Source organism: Homalodisca vitripennis, chromosome 1 (assembly GCF_021130785.1).
Source record: "Homalodisca vitripennis isolate AUS2020 chromosome 1, UT_GWSS_2.1, whole genome shotgun sequence".
In the NCBI taxonomy this organism is placed as follows: Eukaryota; Metazoa; Arthropoda; class Insecta; order Hemiptera; family Cicadellidae; genus Homalodisca; species Homalodisca vitripennis.
Window position 1 is genome coordinate 7,647,297 of NC_060207.1, and position 25,416 is coordinate 7,672,712.

At 33.3% G+C, this 25,416-nt stretch overlaps 2 protein-coding genes across 2 annotated transcripts in view; one reads left to right on the forward strand and one right to left on the reverse strand.

Annotated features, from left to right (window-relative positions):
* On the reverse strand, window positions 1–15,934 carry LOC124356843 (lipopolysaccharide-induced tumor necrosis factor-alpha factor homolog). The gene is made up of 5 exons (XM_046808094.1): window positions 15,800–15,934; window positions 11,111–11,251; window positions 7,834–7,932; window positions 5,714–5,867; window positions 1–3,166 (listed from the first exon to the last, which is right to left on the reverse strand). Exons 2-5 carry the CDS (start codon window positions 11,244–11,246, stop codon window positions 3,064–3,066), a joined length of 492 nt encoding a protein of 163 aa, XP_046664050.1. The 5' UTR covers window positions 11,247–11,251; window positions 15,800–15,934; the 3' UTR covers window positions 1–3,063.
* A 70-nt stretch (window positions 15,935–16,004) lies between these two features.
* The window catches only part of LOC124356836 (probable deoxyhypusine synthase), a 28,260-nt gene continuing 18,848 nt past the window's right edge, over window positions 16,005–25,416 (forward strand). Inside the window, exons 1-2 of the mRNA XM_046808081.1 lie at window positions 16,005–16,407; window positions 22,131–22,240. Of these exons, the coding sequence (XP_046664037.1) occupies window positions 16,284–16,407; window positions 22,131–22,240 (234 nt within the window). The 5' untranslated portion in view covers window positions 16,005–16,283. The remainder of the gene's footprint in view (window positions 16,408–22,130; window positions 22,241–25,416) is intronic.

Below are 25,416 nucleotides of genomic sequence, written 5' to 3' on the forward strand. Positions count from 1 at the left end.
TACTTTTTAAAAATAATTTTATACGAATTTTCAAAGTTATAATGTCCTTTTTGAAACACCCTGTATAATATCATTAATAACCAACAAATGCAGTACGTATAAAACAATATCAAGAAGCTGCGCATGAGCTAGTTTCATATTTATATTACAAAATAGACGCAATAAAATCACATTACAATAGGAACATATATTATGCACTAAGACATCTAGAACTATAAGTTTCAGATTAAATTTACAACATTCTTATAACCAATCTACAACATACTTAGATTATAAATTCTATTGGATTTACAACATTCTTATAACCAATCTACATCAAACATACGGTTAATAAATTCTATTGAGCATTGTCAAAAGTCAATAAACACAAAACTGCATCAACATTAATCCTCCAAGTAAAGTTTGTTCTAAACATTGTCTTGCACATTTTGAATTGAGGATTTTTTAATTGTGAGAAAATAAATTCATATAAAATCTGGGATATATTAAAAAAATTATTTTAGCTTAATTAATATATGACCAGTACAATACTTATCAAGGGCTAATAATTATATTAATATTCCCTCTTGCAATAAATTTGTATTATAATAATTACTATTAATTAGCTTAAATAATATGGTAAATACAAATTGCCTTCCGTTGCTGACAACTTGCTTTTGTCACCAAGTCAAACAATATCTGTAACTAAAACTAATAAAAAATCCTCTCACTTAGCTAACATTAGCCTTGTTGCAAATATTAATATTAAAAAATCCATTCATTAAAACTAATGATCTTAAAGCAATAACAATTAGTCAAATTTACTATTGCGAATTAATAAAGCTAAGTGGTTTTGTGTTTTAAATTTTGCCTACATTCTACCTCAAAAGTTTTATGGAGCACAACCACGCTATAAAATCATTGTAAAGAAAGTCAATCTCAATCCACTGCCAACTGCATTACGTGGTACACCAGCATTTTACATGTCAGGTGTAGGGTTAAAATGATAATTTAGAAATCTTCCTCCATAATTTATATGCGCTACAATCCACTTAACAAGATTTTAATGATCGCACTTCCCAAGTATGATTCTTTTATTCCTAAATATTAAATCCATTGTTATTAAGATTGTAATATATGAAAACAAAAAGCTTCATAAGAATATAAAAACTATATATACTATATATATGTACTTTAAATTATGATAATTTCATAACAAATATTAAACATTAATAATTGTTTATAATTCATTGCAATATTCTGAATTATGTATAAGCTATGTATGTGTGTGGGTGTACATGTTCTATTTAAATAGACTATTAATTTTATACATTTATTAAATAATTATATTAAGAAGCGTGTGTATTTTTATGGAAGGGAAACAAATATCAGTGCTTTAAATTCCACAATATTAAAGTTGCTTTTTACGTTGTTTCAAAATGAGGATTTATGCAGTGGGTAAAATCTTACAGGTGAAATTGTTTAAAAGATTCCAATGTTTCCAAGGTTTTATGACGCACTGTGTAGTATATTAACTTCTGGTATTTTGTAAAAGAACTGATTCATATCAATCCTTGACCTGGTAACTGTTCAGATATATTCTGTTAATGTATTCCTAACACATTTCAGCAAGTGATGTTGAAAATGAATACATGTAATTTAAAACTATGTGTAAAAACAAAATATGATTATATAATTGGTTGGTTTAGATGAAATAGCAGCCTGTTGGTTTAGTTCTGGTTATCTGACTAAGATCCACTGAACATTTACTATACTACTTCATATTTCATGTATTTACAAGTTTACAAGTAATTTTAGTTAACCCTTTGACCGCCAAGAAAATAACGGGTGCGAGCGTCAGAGCGCCAACCACTCCAGTGCTGTGCGTCGGCTACTCGCTGGCAATATACTACAGACAGTGTGCCAGAACGCCAAGCATTTTTTGCCATTTTGTACTTTTACACATAAACTATTATTATTCTCTTATTTTTTTATCGTAAAGCAATATTTTTGGTACCATTTTTTCGTGATGAGAGCAGCAACATTGAAAAGCATAAAAAAGTAAAAACTTTCTTCTAAAATAAATACATAAAACTCAATAAAGCAAAAAAAGAATTCATACAAAATTTATTTTTTAAATTTGAACTCCATAAACATAATCTGAAGTAATTTTATGCTACTAAGCTATATTATTACTTTGTCATAACGAAACCAAAACTAACAGTGTAAAAACATTGACACACTGTGTAAGACAGACCAGCATTCACGCTATGTTGGCCACTGCCTTACGAATATCGTGAGTTTTCAGAACTTGGAAATTTGTTATATTATGACAACGCATTTCATTCCAAATACAATGATAAGAGGTTCGTCAAAATTTAATAGAAAATAACTTTGTAACAAGCAAAATAGTCATAAGCCTACAATATAGGCTCTCTGCATTTTACGAACACACACTGCTTGGCTATATATAGGCTTCTGGCGGTGAAAGGGTTAAACTTAGACTAACTCAAAAGTATCTTAAACAATACCAAGAACAAATGCGTACTAAACTTTATTTATAACAAACAGTTTCTAGTTAGTCAAAACTAAATAGTCATAAAGAACTGGACAGGACAAAAACAGTTGTGTTTTGGAAGTCTGTTGATAAATTCGTATTAATTATCTATATACATAATGTAGGGGCAGTCAGAGTATTCATACAATGAGTATACATAACAAAAACATTGACAATATGGCAGTCACTACAAAGGCAATTGGTTCTTTTTGGTAAAACACAGTTATCATAACTAGATGGTGACTAAATTTCACGCCACCATGTCAGTGAAAAAATTCAGATCTTGAATCTTTCTACAGACTATCTGTTCAATAAAAACATTAACAATGTGACGGTCACTACACAAGGCATTGGTTCGTTTTGGTAAAACAGACAATGATTGTTATCAGATGGTGACTAAAGTTTATGCCATCCTGTTCGTGACAGCACATATTTTATAAAAGCTAACAATACTGTACACAACACATATTTCTAAAATAATATCCAAAAGCTTTCCTCCTAGGCCAGATCACTTCCTCAACACCGGTTTAGCACCGGTAAGTACCGAGATAGGCTTTACACTTAGGACATGTGTGCCGAACTTCCTTCATAGAATCCATGCAGTACGGGATACAAGAGCAAAGACAACAACTGTAACAAAAATAAAGTCATTAATATTGATAGTATTTTCAGAGTTTTCTAACTAACCACCACTTATACATATCCTTTGATAAAAATTGTGTCAGAATAGCATTCCTTTTGGTGACATACCTGCAGAATCAACTTCTCATTGCATTGGCATATTTTATATCAAGATATGCACAATACCAAATTTGAGAGTTGTTTCAGGCAATATTTCAAAAGTTATGGCTGTTAATGTAAACTTTACTTTTTACACTAATTTATCAGTGATAATACATGTACCATATATTAATTACTGTAATTAACTCTAGAAGTGGCAATGTTACACTTCCACAGTGGCAAGCTCTTTTTGGGCACTTTGCAGAGTATTTTTTAGAAATTCACCAAAAATATATTTTTTACTCTAACCTAGTCATGTTGCATACTGAATTCTTCAGAAAGAGTTGAATTTTCATATTATGACAAAATAAAATGATTTCTTGAAATCTGAATTGGACTTATCATGTGAAAAACCAAAAAATGTTGATTGACCGAACTAAAAATGTAACTTTGACACTTTGTAAAAAAATAATAAAAACATAGTTACAGAAAATCCATTATATACCAAAGGTAGAAACAATAATTACCTACAAATACCAAAGAACAAAGTTTGAAAATTATAAAAAAATAAATAAAATAAATGAAAAAAATAAAAAATAAATTTTTTTTGCAAAATAGCAAAAAATGTTGTTTTGTTGAAACTGGTAAAAAACAACCTAAATGCTGTAGAATCTATATTTTATTTTGAAGAGAAAGAGTTTTTCAACAGATCTAGCAGATCAGTTTATTACAGTAAATTATTATTTTTAGTTTTTTGTTTGTGATCAAACTTCAAAATGAAATTTGGTACCAAGGAACAGTGAATAAACAAACTAACACAAAATCGTAAAATCAATGCCAAATTTATTACAAACCAAAAAGATAGACAATGTTATAATAATAAAGAAAATATATAGCTATATGTACAAGCCAAGAGAAACGAAACAGTCACGTAGGCCTACTCAGCTAGTTTTGCCAATGACCGCGGGAGAAAACTTAGGATTATTTCAGTTAGTACCATTGATTATTTCATCTTGATGTTGATGATACTATATGAAATTTAGTGGTGAACGCAACTGTGCAAACTAGGCATAAAAATAATTATCGGTTGCCTAGCAATAAGCGGCAATGTGAAGCGACTTCTAAGACGTCGCTTGCCACGTCACGGCGGCGTAAATAGAACGTCTCAGACGTCGCTTGCCACTTAGAGGGTTAAAGAGCAAACACCATGCATGTCTGATATGACAATCTGTGTTCTTATAACTTTTAGCTCTGTTACTGTTTATCCTTAGGTAAAAGTAGAAATTTAAACACCTCTTTTTCTTTGTTTAAAGTTTGTTATTGACAATGAAGATTTGAAAGAATAACAGGATTTCGGACATTTTCCATCGTTAAAGGTTATAACAGGTATAACACATAAGTGTCATAATAAATTTAAAACGAGAGGGGCAAATACAACTAAATTGTCAAAAAAATCCCAGTTAAAATCCTTAATTATGTGCTTTGTTTTTCAATAAGATTTGGAATAATTTTTTATACAACTCTGTAAGGGACATTATATATATTTTTTTCTTTTCCAAAATGTTTTCTGTTTCTCTCATAACTTATCCATTGCTCTGTTCCCTAATCCAATTGGTTCAGGGTTGTGAATACCCGATGAAGCAAAATCCTAAGCAGAAGAGCTGAGCAATTCGCCTAGAAATATGCTACACAACTAGTATGACTTAACCCATGAAGCATAGTCCTAAGTAGAAGAGGTGAGCAATTCGCCTAGAAATATGCTACACAACTAGTATCACTTAACCGATGAAGCATAGTCCTAAGCAGAAGAGGTGAGCAATTCGCCTAGAAACATGGTACACAGCTAGTATCACTTACTCGTTGAAGCAAAGTCCTAAGCAGAAGAGCTGAGCAATTCGCCTAGAAATATGCTACACAACTAGTATCACTTAACCCATGAAGCATAGTCCTAAGTAGAAGAGGTGAGCAATTCGCCTAGAAACATGGTACACAGCTAGTATCACTTAACCGATGAAGCATAGTCCTAAGCAGAAGAGGTGAGCAATTCGCCTAGAAACATGGTACACAGCTAGTATCACTTAACCGATGAAGCATAGTCCTAAGCAGAAGAGGTGAGCAATTCGCCTAGAAACATGGTACACAGCTAGTATCACTTAACCCATGAAGCATAGTCCTAAGTAGAAGAGGTGAGCAATTCGCCTAGAAACATGGTACACAGCTAGTATCACTTAACCGATGAAGCATAGTCCTAAGCAGAAGAGGTGAGCAATTCGCCTAGAAACATGGTACACAGCTAGTATCACTTAACCGATGAAGCATAGTCCTAAGCAGAAGAGGTGAGCAATTCGCCTAGAAACATGGTACACAGCTAGTATCACTTAACCCATGAAGCATAGTCCTAAGCAGAAGCGGTGAGCAATTCACCTAGAAATATGCTACACAGCTAGTATCACTTACCCGATGAAGCAAAGTCCTAAGCAGAAAAGGTGAGCAATTCGCCTGCTCTGCTTGGCGGTACTAGTCCGGATATCGGTCCTACAGTTGGGGCAGGTGGTACGCAAAGACTGTGGGCCCACCAGCAAAGGCACTCCCACAATTCGGCTTTGTTGTTCTGAAGCAACAAGTAAAATTACAGACCGAATGGAACAGTGAACATAAATAAGGAATAGACACACTTGTGATGGTATAACTGCTACATACAAACTGCAATACAATGAATGCTGCATATGTGCAGTAATCTCAGCATTTCCTGGTCCACTATAAGCATATAGGCATCATTGGTGCTTTCAGCACTATTGGCAAAGCCAGTTTTCAGACACAGATTAAATAAGTTAAGAAGTACAAACAGTAACTCAGAAGAAAGATATTTTTGAAACTATAATACTAAGTTGATGGATTAATTAAAAAATAGAATCGTATATTAGTTGCAAACAAAATGTTAAATGTATAAGTATTTGATTATACCATATTCAAGAAAAACAGAATTGTTAATATATTTAAAATTTGGTCTTTACATAATATTTCTTTTAACAGTTGCAGGGATTAGATACCTGGAAAAGATCAAGCAGGTCTACAGTCAAACCACAGTCTTCTTTAATGGTGTTAACACATTAGTGACATATTCTCAGTAAACCTATTGGTTACTCTCCTATAGATGATTAATAGGAGAGAACAACATAAGCTGCTCTACAAGTCACACCACTAATTGTGCATCACTCAAGAGGCTAAACAAGTATGCAGAAGCTACTATGGTCTTAATTATGGATATTGCTGAAAAGAGTGCATATTTCCCAAAAATATGTTATGTGAAAATAGCAGCAAAAATATTATTGCAGACTGTTTTTAGTAAGTGATAACGATATCTATACATTATTACTATTTAATAAGTAGTGATTTGTTATGGTTGTAATTACAATCTTTTTAACTCGTAAACTAGCAATATATGAGGTTCAAATCCTATCCAGACCCAAGCACTTTTTGGTCACCTTGCAATGTACAAACTCCCCCTTAATCTGCTTGTTAAGTTATAGTGCAGATATATTATAGTCTTTAGGGTAGAGTAAGGTTAAAAAGGAATCAATCTCTCCTTTCTGTAAATGAAACAAAAGTTTGGGAACATGGTTGGTCATTAATTACGATTTTCAGGAACAGAATGTCTATGTCTAAAGTCTCCTTTCTAGTAATATCATTAGTTAAAATATTAAATAAAATAGAGTAGAGTAGTAAACAGATTAAAATAAAGTAGAGTCTTACTTATTGTTTTTTTACAGTTTCAAACATTTTAATTTTTTTTTAATTATAAGAGGAACTTCAACTAAAAGAACTATGACCTAAAATTCCTTACACTGGGTACAGCAAAAACCAACGTGTCACTTATAGTATATGGGCAACCCTGTAGATGTCCAGAAGCGGCACAGCAATAATCGCCAATGTCGAGATATTGGGTGGAAGGGTAGATCAATAAGTATAATCTACTGTGGAGTAGAGGTGTGCCAAGCCGTTCTGGAACTGGAATGGTTCTGACCGAAATGATCTGGGTTCAGAACTAGTTCCACGAGACAGTTCCAGTTCATATTAGAGTTGTAGCCTCAAAAAGGGTTTGATAAAATTATATACAATAATAAACCTTTTTAACACTTTTGACATAGTTTTTTTATTTCGTACTGTGTACATCATTCATCTAAGAATTTGTAATGTACATAGTACGAAATAAAAAACTATACCAAAAGTGTTAAAAAGGTTTTATATTGTATATAATAAGTTCCAGTTATATGCATTCCATTCCAACAGGTTCTTGCCTATATTATTTCTGGCTGTTTTCAATCCGGAACAATATTTTACATTCTACGTTCTGAAATGCTTTGATCATTATTTTTGACATGCAAGATATTGCACTACATAGATATCTTAATGATATGTAAATATTATAAACACAACTGATGCATAATGTAATAAGGTATAAATGCATAAGTTTATAAAAGTAGTTGAATATTTTTTAAATAAAACTAAAGAAACAGTATATTTCCTTTCAAGAATATACTCAAATCTATGATACAATTAAAGGATTATTAACTTACCCACAACAACTGGTAGAGCCGGCTGAGGATGGTAAGGTTGAGTCGGATAAGGTGCTTGTCCTCCTTGAACTAGTGATTCATGAACCAATTGTGGCGGCTCTAAATATTAAAACAGGTTATTTTAAGCAAAGAAATTGAAGGCATTAGTATATTACAGACCATTACAGAATCATGTTAAACATTAAAATAAATTATCCTCGGCCTAATCCAAACAAATGTCACCTAACTGCAACATAAAATAAATGGGTATGACTGGACTCTTGTTACTGAAACAGTTGATCTCAACAATAGTGTTAATCTTTTTTTAGTTACTATAAAAGACTGTACAGATAACACATATAAAATATTACTAATCCAAAACTGAGCCTACATAAACTAAAACTTTGTATTACAGAAAGCTTAGTACAGTCTATCAGGAAGAGAGATCAATTGAGTAAGCTTTGGAGAAAACAACATTTTAATACTGACTTGAAACTCTATTTCTTAACATACAGGAACAGATTGGACAGACTTATAAGGAATAAAAAGAAGAACTACTTCAGGAGAGAAATTAACATTAATTGTAATAACCCAACAATGATTTTTTTGCAAGCCGTCAACGAAATGACTGGAGGGACTAATAAAAATGATGCAAATCCTCTAAGAACACTACACAGATAACAGACAAATACACAACGATGTATGATGTAAGTAAACAGATGGACGAGTTTAATGACTATTTCGCTCAGGTTGGATACAAGTGCCTGTTTGAAATGTCTGCTGCAATTGAAAATCCCGCCAACTGTGAGGTACGCGCAGTAATTAGGTTTTTGACTGCCAAAAACTGTAGAATATAGATATAGAAATCTATCGGCAGTTGTGTGAAGTTTATGGGAACAACATTATCACTGAAGGTGGAGTGCGACAATGGGTCATTAAGTTTAAAAATGGCTGAACAAATGTTCATCACGAAGAGCGAAGTGGAAGACCCAGCATAGTGACTGACGAACTTGTTGAGAAAGTTGACGCCAAGGTCCGAGAAAATCGACGGTTAACCATAACGGAACTCTCGCTTAGTTTCCCTCAAATTTCACGAACTTTGTTATACGAAATAGTCACTGATAAGCTTGGCTTCCACAAGTTTTGTGCAAGATGGGTACCGAAAATCCTGACCGACGTCCACAAAAACCAGCGCATGGCTGCAGCTTTAACAATTTTGGATGCTTACGACAAAGAGGATGCATCACTACTCGATTGCATCGTAACTGGCGATGAAACATGTTAACTGCAAGACTAAATTGCAGTCAATGGAGTGGGGACACAAGTTCCCCTCACGAACCAAGAAAATGTTTGCAAACGATGTCGGCAAGAAAGGTTATGGCGACCGTTTTTTGGGACAAGAAAGGTGTAATTCTTGTTGATTTCCTTGAACGAGGCACTACAATCAACTCAGAAAGGTATTGCCAAACGTTAAAAAACCTCAGAAGAGCGATCCAAAACAAGCATAGGGGAAAGTTGAGCTCGAAAATTCTGTTGATTCACGATAACGCTCGACCTCACACGGCAAATCGCACACGTGAAGTTCTCGAATCATTCCAGTGTGAGTTGTTTCCTCATCCACCATACAGCCCAGATCTTCCACAAAGTGACTACCACTTGTTCCCAACAATGAAGTGGCTGGCAACGCAGCGCTTTGACAACGACGCAGAGCTGCAGCAAGAAGTGACAAACTGGTTGAAGACACAGGCAGCAGAATTTTATGAGGAAGGCATTGTCAAGCTCATCCATCAATATGCTAAGTGCCTAAATTTGAATGGTGACTATGTTGAAAAGTAGTATTTAAATGTGGCTTTCAAATGTATATAATAAAAATGTTTTCCTATACTTTGTTAATTTTTAATTCCAAAACATAATCTACTTTCCGAATAGCCCTCGTATATATACAGTATATAAAGGATTTAAACGTTGGTGTCACTCTAGTCAGAAAATCAATAAAGTAATTCATGCCATGGCATCTTAAAATGTTTTTAAATTCGTTTGCCTCTTTAGATTCATTTAACATGTTAACATTAATATCTCCTGTAATGATTAAATATTTATCTTTTCCTACAAGAAATTCTATAAGCCAGTTTAACCTATGTAAAAATTCTTCATTGTATAAAACGTTTCATATACCTACTAATTCCTAGATTACAACACAATTTACAAAAAACAGTGAGTGAATATAGACAACATTACTGAAAATACAGTTTCATAAAGAATTAAAAAAACTGACATATGATGGCAGTGCAAAGCAGAGATCGGTGACAAAACAGAGCAAGGCGATCTAAGACAGCTAGATTTTCGAGCCAGGCACTCCTGACATTAATTATCCCAAACATTAAATAGATGATTAGATGGATATTATTATAAAATTTAGACAACTCTCAGGCAATGTAATTCACTTAGGTGGCGAGCCCTTCTAGTGTCTTCACATTAGAAGGGTAAATTTTGACTGCAATATGAGAATAGACCTCAATTTTATATATATTTTTTTTTCAATATTTAAGAAGAAGTTATACCTTGTAAGACTATTTTCAAACATCAGTTTCATTAAACTAAAGGTACGAGGTTTTTATTACAGTCTTTAGTCATGTGAAAAACTTGTAAGCAGTTGAACAAACATTCGAACATCGTCATGACAAATTCCTAAAAGAAATTAATTTTTTTTAAAGAAGCAAGTACAATCTACTGGGATCAATGGAATCTTCATCAGATGAAAGTGTTTCTTGATATCTCCGGTACATCAAATATCTTTTCAAGTGAACCATAACTATCTAGAGAATACTGTACAAGTACCAAACGGTATCCAGATTGGTGCTGGTGGTATACAGCATGTCCCCACATAAGTTTCCAGTTACTAGTCATACAATTAACATTAGAAGAAAAGTAAATAACAGGTAAATTTTATTTTGACTGAACACAATAATATATACTATATAAATTTGTCTAAACTTGTTTGAAAAAGAGAACAAAAATAAATGTCCCATTTATTAACCATCCAATTTTAATAAAAGTGAAGACTTTTTTTAAAGTTTTAAAAATACTAAAATATATTACGTAGTTTGGAGTTTCTACAGTGAAATCTATATTTGTGAAATATAACACCTAAATGCCATGAAAACTCAGTTTTGAAACTTTAATTATTTAACAATTTATTAATTCATTTTTAACATTAAGGATACAGATTCTGAGCAATTATTCAATAATATCTGAGCTATATACTTATCAGCAATTTAATTCAATTTGTTTTACTTACGATACTGATAAGGTGGTGACACTACATTCTCCATGTGAGGATTGTATGGTGGTTGTGACATTGAAACATCATACGGAGGTGGTGGTGCAGTTGGTAAGGGAGCTGTAGGTGCAGGTTCATAACCCTGTTTACTCATTTTTTCTGTAAAATAATAACAAGATTTAAAATATTAGCGTACTTAAAATAATGGAACCATTAAGTATAAGAAACACTATTCCACCCATACCAACCAATGCAAAATTTATTCATAATTTTGCCAGGCGAAAAGAAAAAACATTTATGAGACAAAAATGTTTCTGATAAGTTGACAATATACAAAAAAAAATGTTAATGTTAATCTAAATACATTTTTTAAATGTGTTGCTTGTATGGAGATATGATACTGAGGAACTCCCTGAGTACATACTTCAACAGAATCTTTTTCCTGTTATGTTTCATGGCTTGAAATTTTAAACTTTATGTCATTTACAAATTCCACTTTGCTCTGCGAAACTATATTTTCAAAACTTTTAAAGAACACATTAAATGCAGACGATGCATTCAGCTACATGTAAACAGGTGATTAGTAAACACTGTCTATTGACTGATCGATCAATGTGTGAGTAGCAAAGAGATAAAAGATGCGGCACAGGCTCACCGCTCGCCCCTCCACCTGCCAACCACACTTTAACCTACTCTATCATGCGATGTGGGCTGATGCCTGAGTAAACCATAGTAGCTTGGACATATCGTGTTCCTGTCAATGTGTGAGTAGCAAAGAGATAAAACATGCGGCACAGACTCACCGCTCGCCCCTCCACCTGCCAACCACACTGTAACCTACTCTATCATGCGATGTGGGCTGATGCCTGAGTAAACCATAGTAGCTTGGACATATCGTGTTCCTATCAATGTGTGAGTAGCGAAGAGATAAAAGATGCGGCACAGACTCACTGCTCCCCCCCTCCACCTGCCAACCACACTGTAACCTACTCTATCATGCGATGTGGCCTGATGTCTGAGTAAACCATTAGTAGGATGGGCATATAGTGTTCCTATCAATGTGTGAGTAGCGAAGAGATAAAACATGCGGCACAGACTCACTGCTCCCCCCTCCACCTGCCAACTACACTGTAACCTACTCTATCATGCGATGTGGGCTGATGCCTGAGTAAAACAATAGTAGCTTGGACATATCATGTTCCTGTCAATGTGTGAGTAGCGAAGAGATAAAACATGCGGCATAGACTCACCGCTCGCCCCTCCACCTGCCAACCACACTGTAACCTACTCTATCATGCGATGTGGGCTGATGCCTGAGTAAACCATAGTAGCTTGGACATATCGTGTTCCTATCAATGTGTGAGTAGCGAAGAGATAAAAGATGCGGCACAGACTCACCGCTCGCCCCTCCACCTGCCAACCACACTATAACCTACTCTATCATGCGATGTGGGCTGATGCCTGAGTAAACCATAGTAGCTTGGACATATCGTGTTCCTATCAATGTGTGAGTAGCGAAGAGATAAAAGATGCGGCACAGACTCACCGCTCGCCCCTCCACCTGCCAACCACACTTTAACCTACTCTATCATGCGATGTGGGCTGATGCCTGGGGAGTAAACCATAGTAGCTTGGACATATCGTGTTCCTGTCCATGTGTGAGTAGCAAAGAGATAAAAGATGCGGCACAGACTCACCGCTCGCCCCTCCACCTGCCAACCACACTGTAACCTACTCTATCATGCAATGTGGGCTGATGTCTGAGTAAACCATAGTAGTATGGACATATCGTGTTCCTGTCAATGTGTGAGTAGCGAAGAGATAAAAGATGCGGCACAGACTCATCGCTCGCCCCTCCACCTGCCAACCACACTGTAACCTACTCTATCATGCGATGTGGCCTGATGTCTGAGTAAACCATTAGTAGGATGGGCATATAGTGTTCCTGTCCTCCATCCATAACTTACAGATTCAGCAATGGCCTGAAAAATGTATATAACTCCGAAAATAGACATGGCCTAAAAATGAGGGTTGTGATATAATATACTAGACTATGTCTAGAATGCGTATTATCTACTTAGTCAGCAAGTTAGATAATTGCTTTCTAACTCTTAATTTTCATATTTTTTACTTTCTACGGGCTGCCTGATCAAAATATTAAAGAAAATGAGATTGACCCAGTAATTAGAATTATAATAAGTTTTTAAACATAAGGTTACAATTTGAGCTGCGGTATAGTTAAATTTAGAAAACTATGCAAAATACACTGAAAGATAATTTACTATCTCTTTCTCGAGTTCAAGATGATTGTTATGTTTTTCATGTCACCTGTCTTAATGTTTCGTTTGACTGTTATGTCTTTTTTATTATTTATGACATTATGTAATTATTTAAACTATATCTATTAATTTGAACCTGTGACGTTAATTTAATATTTTATATATGTCGATGCTGATTAATAGTTGTTATTTGATATATAAAGTATTGATGATTGTATAAGCGATATAAAAACCGGGTCTGCTTATCGTATTCTGCCCTGTTAAAGATATCTGATAGCTTGTGGCAAAAATAACAAAGGCCATTACCATTGTAGTTGCAGTTATTACTTAACTTAAATATCACACAAATAATTTTACATTGTTTTTATTAATTTTAACAACATTGGGTAATTCTAAGCAATATATGGGTCAACCTCGATTTTTCTCATATTACAATATAATGTTCCAATAGTCAATTAGAAAAGGAAATGACTGGAATTTCTTGCCGGAAAGCAGTTATAGGGAGCAGGCAACCGCCAGACGGTCATATATTGCTTAGAGTTACCTATTAGTGATCAGGGGCACTGACGTGATCTGGGCTTCAAATTTGGAACTACTCGAGTTAATTTTTTTTCTAAAAGAGCAAGCAGTGCGAAGCGCTGCGCAGCGGGCAGGGATCGTGCGTGACCTTTTTTTTATTAAAAATTTCTGATAAATTGTTATTACATATTACAATATAATGTAGGTAATGTATGTAAAACAATTTTAAACACATAATTACATGCTGGAAAGCAAAGTAAACCAATATAATCCGCCCAATACAAAATCTCCGTAAAAATCTGGTAAAGGAATCTGTGTCATTCCTTTGGCCTGAATCAATTCAGTATATACGAAGATCACGCACGATGCTTGCCCGCTGCGCAGCGCTTCGCGCTGCTTGCTCTTTTAGAAAAAAAAATTAACTCGAGTAGTTCCAAATTTGAAGCCCAGATCACGTCAGTGCCCCTGATCACTAATAGGTAATTCTCGCGGTTGCCTGCTCCCTATAACTGCTTTCCAGCAAGAAATTTTAGTCATTTCCTTTTCTAATTGACTATTGGAACATTATATTGTAATATGAGTTGCCTGCTCCCTATAACTGCTTTCCGGCAAGAAATTCTAGTCATTTCCTTTTCTAATTGACTATTGGAACATTATATTGTAATATGAGAAAAATCGAGGTTGACCCATATATTGCTTAGAATTACCCAACATTGTTATAGTAAATTAAAAACAGCTAGCAAAATCTACATGTATGATGTTGGTTGCTTAAAATCTATATTTTAAATAACTATAATAAGAATGGTTTTGTATTCGATAGTTTAGCTATTTTTAACTAATAATTTTGTCACTGATTCAATTGTCTTGGCAGCTGCTTATTATAATGGGGGAGACTTAAGCGGCCTACACTCATTATTCGGTTGTTCTTATTGAACAATTTGATATATTATCCAACTTCGATATGTAAAAATCGTACACAATAAGAGTTTTAATAAATTACCGTAACAAAAAGAATCTCGTACATTAGAATTTTAAAAACATAAATTTAACACTAACATTACAAAACAACAAAACCAACTATTTAGATATCAAAGAAACCTTACAATATTTATAACTTGCTCAGCTTTATATCAATGAGTAACCGCTTTTGTGAAATGTAGTTCAACCCACAAGTTGAAGCCACTTAAACAAATCTCACACATTTTTCTCATATTCATCGCCATTTTCAAAGTGTCAACTTGTTACTTTTTGCTGTTTATTGTTTACATTAAAAGTACTACAACTAATAAGTTGAAATCATGCGCTAAGTTAAATAAATTGTAATATCAAATTATTCATTCAGATAAAAACATCAAACCATTTGATAAAAACACTGAATAACAAGTGCGGGCCGCTTATTAAAGTCTACCCTTAAACTGCAGTTTAGTGTTCCATATTTAAAGTTTGATCAGTCTATTTCAGTGTTTATTCTAAATATATTGCTGATTGAAAGACTCAATATTTGGTACTGTTATCTACAATGAAACACAAAAACCAAACATCAGACACAATTATTTCATATCATGTATTTCCTGGTCCTAAGTTAGGCTAAGTTATTACAAGATTTGGTAGTAACAATATTGGAATCTTTAAGTACTACCGCTGACAACTCTTAATTTATACTGAGCAGTTAATAATGTTTTCTGATTGCAAACTAGTAATTAATATTGGAATTATTTAGCATATTGTGCAAAACAAGAACTGAAAGCTAGGGCTGCCACGAAATGTCAACAGGATCTATTAGTTTAATACTGAACATTACGAAAAACTAATCTTATTCTACTTTAGTTACTTCCAAATATTATACTTACATAAACTATAATAACATAGAACCTAGGTCTAACATAAAATTAAGAATGCCACACCTTACCTATTCCAAAAATGTAAGATGAAAGTGATGTATGACGTGTTGGTGATTCACAAAATTGTAATTAAATAACAAGTCCCGAGACCAGTGTCAAATAGTAGTTAGTAAAATACACGGTAGGGCTCGCGCGTGGAGGATGCGCAGCGCACTAGTCGTATGAATGTATGATATCATTTATCAGACAACTCAGTAGAGGAGTAAGACGTTTCTCTCTGTATTGTTCTGATATTAGAAATACAATAAAACTTCTTAACCTAACTCCAATGTGTTTGTTATACATTTCGCATTAACTTGATTTGTGCATTTGAGTTTTTTTTTATAATGACTAACCTTATTTTCTATGTTAAATAACAAATTTATTGAAACATATTGGGTAATAGTCATTACTGAGGGTGGAATAGAATTTTATCCTGAATAAAACTAATTCTTCCAGGGTAGGGTTAGAGCTAACATTTTACAGCAGATAAAGCCTTTGATGTAAACGATCATGGACAGTGAAAAGAAAAGTAACAATGAGAGAGTTGAAGATGACATAAACTTATCATCTTTAGCCAAGGAGGCTGTATTTGTGGAAAGCACTGGTATGCCCGCTGAAACACCAGTTGTTAAAGGTATGTTTACCTTTCATTTACCATTAGAAAAGTTCTATAGTGTCACTCCATTAGTTTTTGATAATTATTTACTTTAGTCACTTCACACTTTTAGCCAAAATTTCAACTTAAAATAAGAAAATAAATGTATAGGACACTAGTACAAGAGATGTAAAAGGTAGGAAAGCCTAAATAATAACAGAAATTACAATGGAAACGCCCCTGGTCATTAATGTTTGAACTTTTAGGTTATATCTCAAATAGTCTAACAATCTATAGGACTAGGGGGAATCGAGGTTCCCGAGTGGGGGGGGGGGGTGACTAAAGCTAAATTCAAGCTCAGATCACGTAAGAAAGGCTAAACTGAAATGCCCCTGACCATCAGTATAATATATGTTAACAATAACATAATTAAAATAAAACTAAAAATAACGAACATAATTAAAATAAAACTAAAAATAACGAATATAACCAAAGAAAAGTAAATAAAAACTTAAGTTAGCCTACATAAATAAAAAGAAGAAAGAAGTAAAAATGGTTTCACTTTACTTTAGCCACTACACATTTTCCAGCCAAACCCAAACTTCATTCTCATCTACTCCCAGCATTTCCTTTGTAATAATTTCTGTTGTTATTTAGGCTTTCCTGTCTTTCAGGCTTATATCTATTTTACTTATAACCTATACTTCTTTTTTCTTATTTTAAGTTGAAATTTTGACAACTAGTGCGAAGTGGCTAAAGTAAATAATTAGCTGTTTTTTAAATGGCTTGCAAGCTATTTTTACGGGATAGAATTTAATAAATGGGCGGCACTCAATTATTATTATTAGTACGATTTGATATATTATCTAACTTCGATATTATACAGTAATTATATGCAGCAAGAATTATATTACTTTACAATAAGATTAACAAATAACAAAACCAACTTTTGTCTAGACCGTCTACATATCAGAGAAACGTTATGGTATTTATAAATTGCCTAGAGAGCAGTGAGTAACCACTTTTCTGAAATCGAGGAAAGGATTCTCCCTAGACAGTTGCACTTCCTTGCAGTACAAACAAAATCACAAAAATGGTCTGCCCCTATTCCACTCAAATTCTCTTGCCCGTTTGCCAAGAACTTTCAACTGTTATTCACACAGTTTCCTAATATTCGTTACCATTTACAAATTCTCTAAAGATTAGTCAACTTAATTTCTTCTGTTTATTGTTATTTCTATCATTAAAAGTTGAAATCATAAGTTAAATAAATCTTAATACTAAATCCACCATTTTATTTTTTTAAATCAAAAGATTTGATAAAAACAACTGATTAACAAGCATAGGCCACTTATTAAAGTCTCCCCTTTTCCCTTAAAAATTAAACTCATTTACTTAGTTGCTGTGTAGTTTTTTGTAACATTTTAAACAGACGCACGTCAAAATACTCAGACTAGACCCAATTTTTATATCAATAGTTCTAAGAAATAATGATAAGTGTTTTAACACTTAGAGTGGCAAAATACTACCTTCACGTTGTTAACCTATTGCTATCACCCTGAACAAAACAATCTAAGGTTTCATAGGGACGAAATGAATAGGGAAATGAAGAATAAGGAAACTCAGAATGTGTGTTCAAGAGGACACATAGTTTAACATCACGAATTTCATTACTGGTGTGGATAAAAATAACTTTTAAAATCCAAATCCAACCAAACTTTTTACAAGTAAATAAATAATAATGTAAAAGAACAAACATATAAGTTTGTGTAATTTACTTAAAAACCACCTGGTAACTTCCGATTACATAACATTTTTCAGTTTCCTGATTTAAAAACAGCACACAATTACATGGTGAACTCTACTCTCACTCTGAAAAAAACGATGGCCAATTATAAAAATGCATAAATTAATTTCCTAATATTTTAACTGCTCACCTAATCTACACTGAAACACATAAATACTTTTTGAAACTAAATGAGAACGTTGTAGTTGAGTAATGGACGCCATGGTCATCCACAACACAGTGAAGGCTACTACACAGTATGGTTGTGGGTGCTAAACTGTTCTAACCACAGAACACTCCAATTAGCTATTGAGCACAGAAAACGCTGACAAAATAATAATGTAAAAGAACAAACATATAAGTTTGTATAATTTACTTAAAAACCACCTGGTAACTTCCGATTACATAACATTTTTCAGTTTCCTGATTTAAAAACAGCACACAATTACATGGTGAACTCTACTCTCACTCTGAAAAAAACGATGGCCAATTATAAAAATGCATAAATTAATTTCCTAATATTTTAACTGCTCACCTAATCTACACTGAAACACATAAATACTTTTTGAAACTAAATGAGAGTTGTAGTTGAGTAATGGTCATCCACAACACAGTGAAGGCTACTACACAGTATGGTTGTGGGTGCTAAACTGTTCTAACCACAGAACACTCCAATTAGCTATTGAGCACAGAAAACGCTGACAAAATAATAATGTAAAAGAACAAACATATAAGTTTGTATAATTTACTTAAAAACCACCTGGTAACTTCCGATTACATAACATTTATCAGTTTCCTGATTTAAAAACAGCACACAATTACATGGTGAACTCTACTCTCACTCTGAAAAAAAAAAAAAAACGATGGTCAATTATAAAAATGCATAAATTGATTTCCTAATATTTTAACTGCTCACCTAATCTACACTGAAACACATAAATACTTTTTAAAACTAAATGAGAGTTGTAGTTGAGTAATGGTCATCCACAACACAGTGAAGGCTACTACACAGTATGGTTGTGGGTGCTAAACTGTTCTAACCACAGAACACTCCAATTAGCTATTGAGCACAGAAAACGCTGACAAACATAGTTAACAAGAAGCACTGTAGTACACAAATACAACCACAGTGAAGGCTACTACACAGGATGGTTGTGGGTGCTAAAGTGTTCTAACCACAGAACACTCCAATTAGCTATTGAGCACAGAAAACGCTGACAAACATAGTTAACAAGAAGCACTGTAGTACACAAATACAATCACAGTGAAATTTCCATTTCAAATATTTAAAAAATTGTAATTTCTGCCCTCTGAAACCATATTTTTGTTCAGGAGGATATGTTAATAATATTGAAATTATAATTGGCAACTTCAACTATTGAATCTCACTGAAACCGAAGTACTGTAATATTTTTAATAGAACTCTCAATATAATCAATTCGTATGATTTTAACAATAACTTATATGTGTCAACTGTAAACAGAATTTCAAATTCGACCTGCCCATTCATTAAATGGCCCCTTTTTAGTAAGTCAGTTTCAACTGGTTGTGATTGGCCATAAATTAATAACAGTGATGTTTCAAATAAACTTTATGACTCATACGGAACTGTAGCAATGAGAATCCTTTTGCTTTATTCCTGTAGTCTTGAATTCTTTTTAGTTCGACTTGAGTTTTTGTGGAGTTTTGATGTTCACTGTATGTAGTCATGATGTTTTTCTTACAAAGGAAATTACTGTAGGGTAAGTGTTTAGGTCGACATATTTTTATTTATAAAACACTTGTACATCCAAAAATGAAATAATGTAATTTAAAATTTTGTAACTCATATAAATTATATGGTTTTGTTTTTATATCTAAGATTGTGTTTAACAGATTTTTTGTTTTTTTTTAAGAGACAGGTTTGTAGAGTTTAGCTCATGCAAAAAATGTTATTTCTGATAGTATATATTGGCCACTAAATCATTTTCAATCTGTGTCCACATCATCATCACACAAACAAAGCCAAACATCTGTTTGTGTGTAGGATATTTTCATGGTACAATAAACACTAAAGATATAACTATAAGATACTCCAGGGCGGGTTACATGTAACAACACTGCCTACAATCATGACAGAGGACCAGGGAAAGGCTGACATCTGTAGAAAACGCAAGAACTATTTGCAAGACGTGTGGTTGTCATAGAAATGCTTCTTTCACAATATTATGATCTTGGTTACCGGCCAAATTGTTATCCGGTTGGGCCTTCAGTCCCAGGGTAGAGGGCAAGAGGGAGTGTAAAAAGGAGGCTATTATATAATCATAATATTCTTTCTATTTTCATTTAAAATAATGACTTCAGAAAACGTAACTAAATAACTTTAAAAGCTAACAAACCATGTTTATCCTGGGTTCAAGATATAATTCTGGTTTAAAATAGGTCTGATAGAAGAGAAGCACTGAGACAACGTTTTCAACACCTTTTTGATAGTCCTACGAACCCAAGAGAGACATGTTAAAAGGCTTTGAATTAAATATCCCATCTCCTAATGTTTTTATTTGTTATGGTTTTGTTAAATATTTTAAGACTAAGCTATGTTATTGTTAAATGTCCTTATTGATTAATAAATAGTAGTTCTGTTATTCAATATATATTATTATTATGTTATTAATTGAATATTAATATATTATATTAAGCGAAAGAAAACATACCATGTCCACATACCATAATATGCCATTTTACAGGCTAGAAGATAGTCTAACTTATTTTTTATATTATACAGTAATAGTTGTATGTTGAATCTATATGCTCTCCGATTTCTCATTACTTGTTGATTTTTGAAAAGGACAATGATTTAAAAAGTGAATTGTGAAGCAACATAAATAAAAGTGGGGAAAGCCCTAAAAAGTAAAATACTCACTCCTCATCTTCACTTGCTCATATACAATATGGTAATCATGGACTAACACAATTATGAATAATCATATGGTAAAATGGTAATCATTTAAATACTTCTTGTAATGTATATTTTGGAGATTGATACAGATCAGGAAGTGTTACGTGTGACTTTTTTTGCATTGGGGAATCACAATATTACAGTGTATTGTGAAACCCTAAAACGCATGGTTTGCAAAAGGTGATGGTTTTATGCCATGACAATGCCTGTTCATGTGTGGCTCATTAAAATCCAGATTTTATGGTATCATTTGGATTGGAATAACTGATCGTCTTCCTTACGGTACCAATGTAGTGCCAGGACTTATCACTTGTTTCTGTACTTGAAACATCTGGATGGTCAGCATCCTTGTTTCAGTAATGTGAACAAAATGACTGTGTTGCTGTGGTTCTCAAATTATTTTAATAAAAGGAAGCATATTTTCCATCTAGGTACTGTATAAAACTTTTTTTTAATTGTATTTCAAACTTAAAAAAAGGGACAAAATAAAATTATTAAAAGTTAGTGCAGTTGGACATTGGGTCCCTATCTGATGCCACAATAACAATATTCCATAGAATTGCATTTGTTGCATTAAGTTAAAGAATTCTAAATCCTAACTCATCATTAAAGAAGTTGAATACTAAATAATAAGCTTTTAAAATTAGAAAGCACTCTTTATAATAAATTGATTTATTCAAGTCAATAATCATCCAAGAGGAGAGAAATTTGTTAATTATATTTCCAGCCATGTAAAAAGATTAATTTTAAAATTATGTTGTAACTTGGGAATAAGATATAAATGTTTTGTTGCATGATAGCTGCTTATATATTTACTAGTCAAAGTGTCTATTTTAATAAATAATTTACATACTGTATCTCATAAATATATAAACTTGGAAGAGTCACAGTACTTAAGAAATATACATGCCTTATAATTTTAAGTAGTATGCTCTATTGTCATTATAGAATAATCAGTTTAATGTAGAAAACTTTAATGGATACTCAGCTTCTTTTATCCATAGCTAAAATGTGTTGATATCTTAATTTATCCCACAGGCTATGACTGGAACAAAGGAGTGGATTACAAGGCTATCCTGGAAAGTTACCGTTTTAGCGGTTTCCAGGCTACCAATTTTGGATTGGCAGTAGAAGAAATTACAAATATGGTCGGTACAAATCTTGTATTTTCCTCTTATTGGTTAAAAAGTACAAAGTTTACCTTATCAACCTTTTATTACAAAAAGATCTTGAACACTTAAGCCTTGACGGTACCCTAAGTGTGAACCCACAGAGCTCAGGTGAAACCACAGGTTCAATAGGACACACATATTGATCAGCTGTATTTGTAGTTTCCACTCTGTGTAGTTAGTGTGACTCGATTTATACAGCAGTATTTGAGCTTTAAATATTTGGGATTTAAATGCAGTTTTATAACACACAATCCCGTTTGTTATTGACAGTGGATGGTTAGAAAGGATAATAGGATTTCAGACATTTGCCTTCTTCTAAAAATGTATAATAATACGTTTCGAGGATTGAAATCTACCCTCTTCCTCAGATGTAAAAATCTTAGTACATAAATTTGTACTTAAACATACAGTATGTGCAATAGACTGCCTGACAACAGCTTGAAGTCCTGACTGGAGACAAATGAGCCCAGGTGTTGTTATTGCACAAAAGTCAAGAGACAGGAAGGCAATGGTCAGGGGGGGGGGGAAGAGAAATGGCAGCCACCTCTAGCCTTATGTTTTGATTATGGCATTTGTAAAATTTGATTGGTTGAGGTTTTGACGTGACAACGTCTTAAATTAGGTTGCGGCTCGGAGTCACTCATGAAAAAGTGTAACGCCCGGTAACGTTACGATGCCCGTCCAGTGGGTCCGCCGCACGGGATCCGCACGGGATAAAGCAGATAACTGTGGGTCCGCCGCACGGGATAAAGCAGATAACTATGTTTATTCGTGAAAATGTGGAGTGCTTAGATTCGTCATTTACAACAACTACAACAATAAAGGTAAATAATTGTACACTGATATTTCATTATCGTAAACTATGATTGATTGATTAATTGTTAGATTGACACAAAAGTTGAGAAACTGAGTTTATAGGTTATGTCATACTATTGACAAATGTTGATAGTGTTAAGTAAATTATTAGTTTAAATCACTCTGCAGTCAATCGTAATTCAGTCGATTGAGAAGAAACAGCGCGTATTGCTAGTAAAACATTTAAAATAACAAATTATAACCTCTAACCTGTCATAACAGTGCGACCAAACAAACGAACTAAACCGACCAATCACCACGCGCGGAGTTAGAATTTAACTGTGTTTAGCAAGAATTTCAAATTCCAATTTTAGTAAATGTTTTATTCAACTTTACCATTTACAATAACAAATTTTAATTAATTTCAAATTATGTACAATGTTTTAGTAAACAAAATATATTTCTATAGTTAAAATTTGTGCAATTCTTATTTTCATTCAATTCCTTGTTCCTATTGTGCAATTTAATAATATTCATATCAATAAATATTCTACCGAGAAAAAGACGTTGTCACGTAAAATCTTCGCCCGTAAAACCGACTTTACAGGCAACCATAATTTTTTTATTATTAATTTTTTTAAATTTTCTATTTTAAACTTTTTTTTAAATATTGGTACCCAAAGTGGCTTAACCTCAACCGAAGGTTGACTGCGCTTGTGGTGCATTATGTTGCCTTCATCCCAAGTGAGGCCAGTCAGCAGTGTTGAGCAATTTTAGACTTTTCCACAAGCCCTTTTTTTGTAATATTTTCTGTGATCTTTAATTCTCTCAATTAGTGGTCTTTATTTATCACCTGTTTATCAAGGGCTTGGTCCTAATGGGATGGTTCAAACGAAAACTTGTTGAGGCTTCATACATCAAAATGAACAGACCAACTGCCAAGTCAGAATTATCCCTGTTATTTTAATGCATAGACCCTGTGATGTGTATAAAAAACTCCTATAACTGGTTTTTTAAATTATACTAATGACCTCCAGTAAAAATACATTATAGTATCTGAAATTTAACCCAGTACATTGTATATATATATATATATATATATACATACATATGCGGCTTCACCCCCAATTTCTATGCAGCATTCTGTGTATTTGTTTGAACAGGTCCCACGATTTCAGTAATAGAAACTGTTTTATAACAATATAGAGGAACTCCAAAGTCGAAGTTCATAGCTTTCTTAATGAATCACAATCTGTAGCTGTGGAAGAATTAATTGTTATTTCCGCTTAATTAGTGAAGATGTTACTTAATTAAAACAGTTTTTATTTGAATTTAGTTAGATCTTCCTCCTTTTTGATGATTATTCTTTCACTGTCAGGGAACTTTCTTACATGCACAACGCCATTTTGAAACCGAACAAACTGAGAGTTCAACATATTAGCTTAAAGATTTTGCACTCTTTAACAAGTTTTGAAAATAATAATGTCGAAGCACCATCACATCTGCATTGACCTGACCACAACCCTTTTTCTAGCTTCCAGCACTCTGTCTCTTAGCTTCCTTCCTGCAGCTGTACAATGACCGATTTTCAGTTATGCCTTATGGGATTCGATGAGCTGCTTTAATGTCCTCTTCCCTCAATGCGACTCCCAACTTGTTTGCAACTTTAATATGAACTCTTCCACATTTTCACCTTTTTTTCTGTACTTAATTTAGTTCATAATTTGTATTTCTTCCGTACTGTTCCAGTCTTCCCAAGTGCTGAGTAAGATTACAAATCTGTTTATCCTTATCCAAAATAATTGATTTGACGAGTTTCTTTAACTCTTCAGGCAAGGTTTTCAGTTGTTCTTCAATTTTATCATACTTATCACTTAAAACTGCTGACTTATTCAAATTTCATTGGTAGGTCTTTTTAAATTTAGCTGATGAATTTTTTGCTTTGAATAATTTTCAACTTTTTTTGATAATTTCCAAAATTCCAACATTCCAAAACCCTCAAAATTTGTTGATTCATTCAAGGATTTATTCCATTTGTGAGGTTAATTTTGTATTTATAAAACTTTTGCATTATAGGCTCAGCCAGCCTAATTTCTGTTCTTCAGGTACTTTTGTAAAAACAGTTTCTCTCAGTCATACACAGTAAAAATGGAAATTTTTATTGCAAGGCAAATTAGAACACAAGTTCAACTTTACTTCCCAAAATACTCTTTTCATGTTTGCAACAATTCATGATACAAACAGAAAACAAGGAAATCCTCAGAGTGCACTGATAAGATAACAATGTCCTCTGTCCTCCCTCTGCCACTGCTCACTCTACCACTGCTAACTGACTGCATGCATATGAAGTGATTTCA

Bases quoted from the DNA above. Each gene is read 5' to 3' on its own strand.
- LOC124356843 (XM_046808094.1), bottom strand. From the start codon at position 11,246: ATGAGTAAACAGGGTTATGAACCTGCACCTACAGCTCCCTTACCAACT. The intron at 5,868-7,833 runs GTAAGTTAATAA...TTGTTGCTTCAG, and splicing joins GGCTCTACCAGTTGTTGTGG to AACAACAAAGCCGAATTGTG. The intron at 3,167-5,713 runs GTAAGTGATACT...TTTTTGTTACAG, and splicing joins TTAGGACTTTGCTTCATCGG to TTGTTGTCTTTGCTCTTGTA.